This window comes from Oxyura jamaicensis, chromosome 3, assembly GCF_011077185.1.
Source record: "Oxyura jamaicensis isolate SHBP4307 breed ruddy duck chromosome 3, BPBGC_Ojam_1.0, whole genome shotgun sequence".
Lineage (NCBI taxonomy): Eukaryota > Metazoa > Chordata > Aves > Anseriformes > Anatidae > Oxyura > Oxyura jamaicensis.
In genome coordinates, this window is record NC_048895.1 from 77,749,669 (window position 1) to 77,761,971 (window position 12,303).

Below are 12,303 nucleotides of genomic sequence, written 5' to 3' on the forward strand. Positions count from 1 at the left end.
TTCAAATTTCAAGTATGTTTTATGTCGATTATTTTTTGCATTTCCTGAGACACAAAATTTTCAAGAAATCATTTCCATTGTGGAGTAAAATCTTCTATTTTTACTGCAGCCAAGAAACACACTGTGATAGACAAAGGAAACATGAAATTATTCAACATCTTAAAATACTTTTATTCACATATAGAAACATGCAGTACCAAGTGAATATGTGAATTAGCTTTAATTCCTTTATCACCAATGCAGTCAGTTTGCTGGGAATAACAAAATATATATTTCAAATACTGAGGTTTCCCATTTTTGTTGTTAACAGTCAGATGGCAACCATTTCCTTCTTGATAGCTTTTACACCCAAACAGTACAATTTACCTTGAGAAAACAACAACTTTTTAGACCCCATTCTAGTATTCTGTTGTAAACCATTCTTCTGTGAGATTAATTAGTGCGCCAATCCATCTTAAACTTCTGTTTAAACTACAAACTTTGGTTTTACTTTGTTGAAATATAGTAGTACCTCAGGACTCAAAGATACCTGAATATTATCCCCACACAGGTGAATTCACTTGGCCTCAGCTGTCAGCCAAATATTCCTAAAAACTTCAGGATGATTGTCTGTTAAAAAACACTGTAATAAGCCTAACTCAGTTCTACACCAATATTGTGACAGAAAAGTAAAAAACAAACAAACAAACAAAAAACAAACACTAAAAAACACTTTCCAAACTCATACTATTCGAAAAATGCTATCAAACATTCCATTTAAGCCACCCTTTTGGGGCATATGTTTATTATTCACAACAGTATTCATACATAAGCAACTTTATTTTTTTTGTAAACATCATAAGGAATTAAAAACACTGCTTGCATAAAAGTAGCCAATCTAATCTATAATTTAATACAGTGCTATAGTACTTTACAAATAATGGCTTCAGCTATATGTATGTATGTATGTATAATATATATAGACACACACACATTTGTTTTTGTTGCATGTATGCAAATACATCTCTGCCACAGACAGGTAGTGTATTAAAGGAAACAAATGCATTTTATTTATCCATGTTCAATACACAACTGAGATACACCATTCATTCACAAAAAAAAATAAATCATAATTATACAATGTGAAATACATACCAGGTTCTTCTGCAGTGCAAGCTTTTGTAGATTATCTTAATGAATATTACAAACTCTGAGAAACAGAATCACTTCAGAAGTTTATGCAACATTTAACAAAGTGGTCAGAAGTACCAGATAAAAAAGGAATGAAATATTGACACTATTTTAAGCAAGTACAAGGATAAGGATCGACACTTGTAAAGTACCTTAAGACAGGCAGAAATTTTCAACTTACATTAAATGGCAATTATTTTGTAAATAGTTTATATCTCCTCTTCAGTATTTAGGTACATGAGATTTACCACCACCACCAAACATACACCAGCACGGCCCTGTCCACGTACACAGAGATATATTCTACTGGCATCACCGTGCTGAAAACACTCACTCCTGTAAAACATTTTCCATAGAACCCAAGAGTCCTGTGTGCAATGTTAAATTCCAATTATATACAGCGTATATATAGAAAGTCTCATAATAAAAATAAAGACCCTTCTGTTTCAACAACCTGTTAAGAGACAAATCATTGGCACCTCAGAAGAAAGGCTCTAGACACACATGATGTACCCCAGTACAGAACCTACCTTCAGAGTAATTTACAGCTTACCACTGAAATAGTAACAGCATATGCACATGCTCTTTCCCTTAATTTAAAATTCTGTACTAGTTTATAGATCTATTCAAGATTTAATATAAATCCTGACTTCAGAGAAGATGTATTGAGCTTCACTTCTGAGACAGCTCATAGAACTGAAACAATTTACTTGATCACAACTGACAGAAATAGAAACGAATCTAGAGGGTTTCCTTTGAAAGTAAGCTCTCTCACCACAAAGACTTGATACTTGTCTCAGAGACCATTTCCCCTCCAGTGATACTCAAGTCAGTAGTATGCAATCAATACAGGTATTTCTGTAGGCGCAGATGCATAGCATAGTATGATCTCTATTTAGTATTCCCATAGTGTTTCTTCCCTAACTTGTATAAACTTAGTATATCACTTCATCTAAGTATTATACTACAACAAGATGAATCAAATGAAATTCATCAGTCTAAAAATGTTAAGAGTAATCATTAGAATATATATTAGGCAAAAAAATAGGGGTGTAAGGCAGAAGTGAGATGGGATCTAGATATTCCTTAAATTTCATTTAAGATCTGAAAGTCAGAATAGTCATCTCTCCCTCCCAACTTTGATTGCACATTCAATCATTCAATTTTCTTTCTTTCTTTTTTTTTTTTTAATATGCAAGTGTGAAGCTTGGAGCAATCATCTTCTATATATATTCACCCCAGAAAATGTGCACTTATAACAGAGAATCTTGTTTCTTTGCATTTTGTACTAATCTTTTCCCATAGACTAACCACTTTAAAAAAACAACAACAACAACAAAAAACTATTACGATTTGCAGCAGCAATTCATCCACCTAAGTCTAGTTTTTGCTCTAAAACTTGTATTAATATTTGCTCCAAGTATATAGAAAGTATTGGGAAGGCAGATGGGGTAGTCCTACCAGCTGCTATTCCATCAGATCTCCATTTTTTTTTTTTTTTTTCAGGTTGCATATTTAGCCTTTAAAACACATTAAGCACAAAAATACAGTAAGTGCTCAGAGGTGATGAGAACTAGATACCTTTTTTATTTATTTTTTCCAGAAATTCTGTACATTCTTCTAAAGACCCCATTGACACACCTGTGTGTCACAGCCCAAACCACTTCACAGCAAGGGCTAAATGATACCTTTACAGCAATTACAGTCTAAAAATGGAGATTCATTATGTTGTTACCATAAATTATATTTTAAACAAAGATCATCTCAGTTGCACAACACTACACACACACACACACAAAAAAACTTTTAAACATCAACAAAAGAAGCAACTTTTACAGTCAGAGAAAATATAAACTGCCACCAGGAGAAAGTGAGAAGCTGAAAGCTGAGTGCACAGTTGTCAGGACTAGCAAAGAGTTCAGACAACTACAGCGAGAGAAGAACACAGTATGACAAAAGTTTAAGCAAGGAAAAAAGATTTGTCCTTTAAATGGTTTGAATCCAGAATTTTTAATAATATATGCAATATAGATATGCAAATAAATTAATCATTCCTTTACATTTAAATAAATATATGGGCTCTTTGGACTGTAAAAACATGTACCAAATTATGAAAACAAATTACACATAGCTATTCAAGGGAGTTACAGTAAAAATGTATAAATCATTTTTCCTTAATAAATGGCAAAGTGGTTAATTTTTAAGTGGTAAAAGTCTAACAAGTGCTTCCATACATCTCAAACACAATTATGTGACTGTGGTAATACCTAAATCTTTCTTCAGTTTATCCACTTGAGTGCAAGTAAAATAAGCTCTAGTAAACATTTCTGTTAGAAGAACTTTCGAGTTTGCAGAGACACAGTATGAACACATGAAAAAAAAATAACTACAAGTAAGACTGCAATAACTCTAGAGGCACAATGTAACATGTCAGATTGTACATCTGTACCCAATTTCTGCATTTTTTCAAGCAGCTGATGGCATTGCACATCTTTTTAATAATTGCAAAGAAGTGACAAGAGAATTAAATTGCTAATAAGTGGAAGACAGATAATCAAGCTTTCTTCATACTACCAGAAGGATTCTAGAACATACTGCTTTCTTTTTTGGTTTGTCTTCTTTTTTTGCCAGAAGTCCCCACATGCACTTTAGAATTTCATGGACAGAGCACTGTGAGTAACTGAGTAAAAAGTGTGAGTAATTACAGTGGGTAGTGCTGAAATTATAGGATTCCAATGGTCACAACAGTTCCAGCATACTACAACACAGGATCAGCACCTTGTATAAAAAAAATGTTTTTTGAAAAAGCAACTCCACTACAGATTAAACACTTGCTTCAAATAAACAAAATACTGCAGTGTCTACTATTCCAATGTCTAGTGTTTTCCTATACATTTCTATGAAAACATCTTGCCTCTCCCCCTCCTCCCCCCCAAAAAAAGAAGGGATCCTGAGGAGACATGCCCACGTGACTTGAACTGTTCAAGATTCAGTAAGAAAACCAGTTAATAATCACTCACTACATTTGAAAGGTGAAACTCCTAGGCCCAAAAAGTACTTATTTCCAGGCACACCATATAGTTAAAGGTAATATTGGTGGGGAACTTAACTGAACAAATAGAAGACTTTAGCATCTACTGTCCTGGAACTACTCATGAACTACATGAATAATTGAAATCTCACATTTCAAACAAAAGTAATGGGTGGTTGCTGTCACTGCTACCACACTACACTGCTCCTAAATTATAAATGAAAAAGCATAACCTAAAATTGCATTTATTTTAGGACTAGTAATATATTAGCTTTAGAATCTTTAAACGTTTCTAAAAAGAAACTAAAATGGTGTCTGCTGTCAATCAATTGAAAATGTAATAGATTTTTTTTCATTTTTAGGGATTTTCCCCCATAAAAATATTTTCAGATTTTTAATTCAAACATAGAAAAACAATGTAATTGGTCAGCATCCAGTATCCAAAAATCTGCACCATGTATTGAACAGAACAGAGTAAATTATAAATCTTTCAGCAGTTCTTTAGAACTTAATCTTTCAAATATTAAAAAAAAAAAAAAATCACCATTGTTGCATCACACATATATCTTCAGTGTTTTTACCACAAATTAATCTTATAATCAAGAAATCACAATGTGCAAAGCATAAAAACAGTAGATGCAGATTACTCCACACACTACAGACAGGCATCCTACAAGGATCTACCACGATAAAATTCAGCTTAAAGCATCACTTTGATTAGGAATACAACTGCATGAATAAGTATGTAAATATAACTGCCAGATTTTTGTTCTACTTCAGTCATGTAGTTATCCCATGCAGATGTTCTTGAAGTTCAGCATGCAAATTAGTATTAAAAAAAAACTTTCTTGAACTACAATATCCAATGTTAGAGATGCCAATTATTGTAATCATTTTTTTACTCTTTGAAATTCAAATTCAGTAGTAGTGCATATACATTCATGTGATATAGCAATTTGGACATATTTATAATAAAGACATTTTATAACAGATTCTTCAGCTCTCAATGTCTTTCTCATTGCATTCAGTATGTTAAGAAACAACGGTAGCAGCAATAGCTCACATAAGCCACTGCTCTTTTTCTTTTCTGTACTTCTCAGACCACTTCTGAGTCAGCTCCAGGTAAACATTTGGTTTATGGGGCTTATAATCAAGGTAAACTATCTGTCCAGTCCGTTTGGGGACAGCTTTTTCAATCTGAGTACCTTCATGCCATTCATTAAAAGATGTAATGGAAATAATTTCTGGTCGTACCAAAAGGGCTGCATTAAAGGCAGTCTCATAATATTTTCCATTGACACGATTACGTGTGTTGTGGTTGTTCCATGGTCGAATACTGGTGTCAATATACCCTGGTCCCACGCTTGGAATAAACATTAAGTTGTTACTATCACAAAAGGCTTTTAAACTTGCCCAATTATGATGAGATGAGCCATAAGAGAAGCCATTGGTGGCAAAGTATGTATACATTCCATCAAAGCCACTTCTGTGAATATCATGCTTATGTTTTTCTTCTACAAGAAGAGCAATGAATAATGCATCATATGGAGTATTTCGAATAGTCTGTGATCCAGATACAGTTAACAGATTTGCCCATATTTCAGGAATGGTTACATAGGAATCATAAACATAAAACAGGGGTAGAAATCTGCCTGTGCCGGTCTTATGCCTGTAAAAGGCTGGATGGGCTCCATATCTATAAAGCAAAGAAGTATCATTAAAAACAAGATTTGCCATTTGAAAAACACTGATTTACAATCTGAAGATTTTTATCTCTAAAAATCATTTTAAAGATAGTACAGGTGCTTCAAAACGTAGCAATTCATATCCATTTTTAATCCAATGCCTACTGAAGTACTGAGTAATGAATCTCCAAAGATCCTTTAAACTATTACTAATCAGTAATTTAGCGTAGAACTGCACTATAGGTATTACTTTTCTCTGAAAGGCAATTCTCTAATTCGGTAAGGCACAAGACAATATAAGTAGCACTGAAGAACAAAACAACGAATAGCCGTAAAAATTTGACAAGCAGTATTAAAATCATTACAGGTCAACACATTATAGCTCGCTGCTCATTTGTCACTATAAAAACATATGTCTAATTTATATATTGCATATTTAATAATTTAATTGATTTCATGAATGTTGAAAGCAATAGACATTTGAATAACTACTAGTGGTTAAAGTAGTTCATACTTTAGTATTTAGAAAACAGAATGAGTTTCAGTACTACTGGAAATATGAACCAAGAGTCTCAATACACATTCTTAATATATTCTTTCAAGCTGTAGATAACATACCTAAGTTCTCTAAATCAACATGTAACAAAACTAAAAAGAAACATTCTGAGAGCACTCACTTGTCAATGATGTATTTGACATTGTGGTACATACTGCGGTCATCTCTATCTTTGTAGGGCTCAATATGAAAAGTGACCTGAAAAATGAAAATGCAGTAAAGCGACGGAAACCTAAAATATTACTAAATACTTGGCATTGTCTGTTATATGAAGCAAGTATCAGTCACATTAAAAACATTTCCTCCTTACAGAGCATCAGTTTTTGTTAGTAATTTGAGAATAGTCCAAACCTAATTCAACTCTTAAAGATGAGTAGATTGAAAACCAAGAACGTTCAGTAATAGAGTAAATATTTGTCATTAATACAAAACACTCCTTTTGTTTTCCCTAGGTTACAGCGAGTAGTAAGCATGCTTCAGAAAACTTAAAAACTACAACAGAAACTAAAACTTGAAGCAAAAGATTATTTATTTGAATGCCAAAGAACTGGTTAACCAATGAAATATTTTATTTTTTATTTTCCAAAGAATGCATTGCTGTTGATAGTAATTCTCCAAGAAGAGTTTTCACTGTCAGAATAGATTTTAAGATATGGAATATGAAAAATTTTATTTAAAATTGGATGGAGTTATCAACTGCAATAAGCCCCTGTAATTAAATCTAATATGATGTCTTCCTACTGCTCTGAGTTCAAGCTTGATGCTTATGGAATTCACATATTGACATGAAGGCATGTCAATATAAAAATCTTGCCGTTTTCAACTACACAATTAAAGTGAGGAGTACACTACATCAATTAAAGCGACTAGGTTTTCAGAAGCAAGTTTAGAGTAGAATGCATTTAATAAGTGTTCAACTAGTCCGCAGTAGTAGCAAATTTTATTGTAGAGCCAAAGTCTCTATTAGGTACAAACTATATAAAAATAGAGTGTTACACTAAATCACAAGGACCGATAGGACAGGTTGAAGAGCATTATAATTTAATACTTCATATTTCTATCTCTCAAAACCAGGCAAATCAAAAGGACACAACTTTAGCAGAGTTGCATTTTTAGAGGATGTTATTTGTTATTTTAATAAAACAGAGATTTATTTTCTATACAGTTTTGGGTCTACTGACATTCCCAAAACTGAACTATACTCATTTACTAGAGCAATAATGCTTAAAAAACATTATAATTAAATTATAGGTTCCCTGGTAGTATCTTTACTTAGTATCTGTATTCCAGTAATTATTCCAAACAATAACAGCAAATCCTTCCACACCCCAATTATTACCATAATATTACAATTTTATTTGGTAGTTTATGTCAGTTGCCTGGCTCTTTTGAGAGACCTGAATAGCTCTTTTTGAGAGACCAGCTAGCTCTTTTAGGTTTAGAAAACAAGCTCCAACAGATCATCTGAAAATTTTGTGGAAAAATAAAACTTCTTTAATAACAAAATATATATATATATATTTTAAAAAAAAGGCTGCATCACAACACAGTGAAATTCACATAGTATTTGCAAGTTTGCTAATTACTTCTGTATCTGATTTAATCTTCCTACATTCCTCCTGCTTTACAAAGGATCTACAGCTGATACTGACAGATTTTTTTTCTGTAAATCTGAGCACCTAAAACCAGAACAGATGAACATTTCTTTAGTGCCCAATACAGACAACACGCTCCAGAGATGAAATGCACTCAGCTACTTAGATCATCCAAAAAGTCTACTTATTATTATTTGACAAAAATAAAAGAAAGTATGTTTCCTTTCTTCATCCCATCCTTGCCCCTCCCCGACCATTCAAGGTAAGATACAAGTGTCACTCTAATAATAAAATAAAAAAAATGATTTTAGATTAGATGTCATCCTTAACTGATTTCAGTTATTTCAGGAAGCAGGTAATTCAGCCTTTCTATCCTGTCATACCCTAGAGTATCTAAAAGCCAGAGCAGCACCTTTCTGACCCAACTGTCCAAGGTAAGTTTTACTGATACCTTTCAGAATAAAGACATTCATACAAAATAGAAATTCTAAATTCCACTTTATTATTGATAATACTTGCACCTGACCTTGAGTACCAGCAAGTTATGTGGTAATGCGAAAAATTAGATTACTCCTTTATTCTTTCTCACCTACCTAGTTTATAGATCATCATATTCTATAATACTTTGAAACATAATATTAATTTCATCTCCAAAGACTCATTAAAATATAATTAAAAAAAAATTACATGATTTTAAAAACGATTTCCTAACAGGAAAACAAAAATAAATCTTAGATTCTTCAAGCTTTAGCTCTAAAGCAAAACAGAAAAACAAAAATCCAAACAGGTTATGATATTTATTCTAGTTATAAGGCAATATTGCTTAGGTCTCACCAAAATTTAGTGCAGTGCAAGGACCCGACATACCTACTTCTAACGGGAGACAGACACAGAAGCCACAATTCCATCACAAAGCTCCCTGCTCTACATCATGGGTCAAATGTAGAAAACTTTTACCAGTTTACTTTTTTCCTACATACTCCTATTCTATCTGTCTTTAAAATACTTTACCTTTAGATTGTATTTGTGTGCATAATCCAAAATAACAGGCACCAAATCATCAGTTGGTTCTCCATTTTCATCAGCCATACCTGGTGGGTACCATGAAAGTGCTATTACACCTGAAAACACAAAACACCACTTTCAAATTATGTGAAAATGTAACACGTAGATAGTTTGCCATGAGATGTAATTATTATTTGATGTAAAATCTACATAATATAACTGAGAATTTCAAATTATTTTTTATTCTCAGGGTACATTTTAACTTCTCTTTCTCATTTTTAAAAGAAACCAGTGGTAAGAGCAACTGTCAAGGGAACAGATTTGTGGTCAGTGTCCCAAGCTTAAATCTTGCCGTCACCTTCCACTTTTCCATAGAGCATGAAACATCTCTAGGTGTCGATGAGGGGAGGTGGAGAATAAATACTCTGAAGGCATTATAGCCTACATATGGCTAGAGAATACCATGATACATAGGGCTAGACAACACTCCAGAGATGAGACCTATGCCTGTGATCAAAGAGATTCTTATTTTATGAAAATTTATTCCACGACATATTTCTGCATTATACTTCACACTATATTACAAAACAGCCATTTCATACTAGAAGCAGTGACCGTAATCTCACAACCTTCCTTATAGCCAAAAGCAGTCCCTGTACTGTAATTCACCCTTCCAACTAGGTGAAATTAGTTTTTAAATTTATTACCTAAAACATGCTCGAGTAACTCTCAAAAATTTAAGCTAGTTATTATGCCTGACAAAAAAGAAGACAATAAATACAATGCCCATATGCTGTAAGTTTTCTTAATGCTCTACGGGAAAGCAAAGGAAGACATACCTCTTCAGAAGAGGCTAAAACCTTTCCTTCTAAAATAAAATGCTGTCAGATAAACAAGTGAGACCGCTTAGGTGTGTAGCTGGAAATAATGTAATATATCAGGAAGAAGGTTAAGACAGAAAGAAATACATGAGATAGTGATGTAGGAATATATTCCTAACAGTACTATTTCAAACATATGAAACAATAACTCAGTGTGGTTCTTTTTTACTAGGTAAAGATTTAAGTAAACAGATTAGGTCACAGAGATAGGGATATGCTCTAAATTCATTCCATTTACTAATATTATAAGTTCTCTAACTAAAAATTTCCAAATAAACCCCAAATTATTCAAAATAAATAATTAGAATGAATACACAACCATCTTCTAATGTCAAAACCAGAAATTTCAGTCCACTATACAAAGCAGAGGTTAGTAAACTACCCACAACATATTCTCTCAACATTTTTTCAAAAAGAGAATGAAAAATAACAGACTACCACAAGAGACAGTCTGCTTTAGGACAAGAAAAATGCCACAGTTGACTGCATTTTTATCACCCTATCTTTTATTTAACACAAGAAGAAAGGACAAAATTCAAATGATTACGATGTTAAGGACAAATAGAACAACAGAAACACAATCAGGTTACAGCCTTCAAGGTACCCTGAATGCAACATCTGTCAAGACCCCCTTCTACACTGTTAGGAAACAGAAAAATTCAGGTTCTGTGAACAATTTCATCTCCTAACTCACACTTGCGTTGCTCTTTCCCTGAGAAGACAGGGATTTTTTTTTTAATTTTTTTATTTACGTCACAAAAAAGAAAATATAAGAGCAACAGACCACTTCAGGAGACTACAGCAGGATTGATTTGCTCACAAAAATTGCAATGTAATGTGTTTTAAATCAGAGTATAGTTATTCAAGACAAAGGACTTCAAAATGGAACTACCAAGGAAACAGGGTGGCGCAAAAAATAAGTTTCACCAAGCATTCTGAGGAGTAACAGATGAATACAACAGATTTTGAAACTCGGAAATTAAATAAGGAAAAATTGTGAACTGTAAGAATAACACAAGGCAGCACTGCATGTGGTTCCTGCTGCTCTAATCTCTTATGTGCCTTTGATCATTACACATTATTGGCTGAAAGAACCACTTTTGAGAGGCTTGATAAAGACGCTCAAAAAAGGCTAAAAGAAAAATGATTTGATATAACACAAAATGCATTAGATTAGGATTAGAAATCAGCTAAAATACAAAAAGAAGCTATAAACAGTCAACCTCAGAATACACACAAAATAACACAGTACTAATCTCATTAAAAAGATGTGATATTTGAAGTAATGACGTGAGAAAAGCAGTAAATTATGGCCAAATCTAGATTGAAGAAAATTTCAAATGTACTTCAGAATGACAACAGAAAAAAAATCAACTTTTGACAAATGCAAGTAATATATCACAAACAGTATGTTACAGGAAGCATGTACCACTCATTCATATTGCTGAGATTAAATGCAAAAATAACTTGAGGTCCTAAAAAAAGAACAACTTTATTTGAAAAGCATTTTTCCTCATCTTTTGCATATTTCCTAATGCCAGTTCAGCTTTATCAGACGTTTGCATTAAGAGGATGACTAATGTCAGATTCTTCTAAAGCTATGTTTCATCACATTACCATGAATTATTTTCTGTTTTAAATAGGACAAGAAAAGTGCTTACAGGCAACTAACACCTGAGATTTCTCTGCAGTAGCTTTTCCACTGTTGCTAGTGTTCCTGTTGTTAAAGGAGTTATTCTATTACTGAAAACAGTATGAAAAGTCCTACTTTTGTATTAATTCCCTTTTAAAATACAGGTTAGATTAAAAAAAAAAAAATGAAAACAAGAATTAAAAATTACAGAAGTAAACACTACTAATTGGAATATAGCAGTCACATCAATCCCTAGATCCTTAGCATCTCGCTGAATGAAAGTAGTTAATTTAGCACTCTGAATGATTCTATAAACTCCGGTCTTGTTGTTCCAACTACATTTATAGAAGCTGTTTAGAATTTAATACTATATTTTATAGTCACTTATTTTAAAGATGATAAACAAAAGAGCCATAAAACACAAAAATGAATTAAAAACTTATTAAATAACGTAATTTATACATTCCACCTATTGAAGAAAGGGAACGTCAACTTATATTGGAAAAAAGGTATTTTTGGTATGAAAAAAATGGTATTTTTTAACCATTATTAGCTATACTGAAACTATCTTACTTGAGACACTTCTGTAGCTAATGAGAACACCTAGGAATAAACTACATAAAAGATAAGTTACATAAAAGCTCTAATACCACCTGGTTTTGAAAGAATTAATATAATTGTTATGCAGCGAATACTTGGAAAAATTGCCATGTTAACATGATTTACTGTTATTAAAACTTAAGTATT

At 32.7% G+C, this 12,303-nt stretch overlaps 1 protein-coding gene across 5 annotated transcripts in view; it reads right to left on the reverse strand.

Annotated features, from left to right (window-relative positions):
• Positions 1–755: 755 nt before the first annotated feature.
• MANEA (mannosidase endo-alpha) overlaps positions 756–12,303 on the reverse strand; it is a 205,667-nt gene continuing 194,119 nt past the window's right edge. For all 5 annotated transcript variants that reach the window (XM_035321418.1, XM_035321419.1, XM_035321420.1 and 2 more), the window contains 3 exons: positions 9,049–9,158; positions 6,564–6,640; positions 756–5,897 (listed from right to left, as the gene is read on the reverse strand). In XM_035321418.1, the coding sequence (XP_035177309.1) occupies positions 5,261–5,897; positions 6,564–6,640; positions 9,049–9,158 (824 nt within the window). In that variant the 3' untranslated portion in view covers positions 756–5,260. The remainder of the gene's footprint in view (positions 5,898–6,563; positions 6,641–9,048; positions 9,159–12,303) is intronic.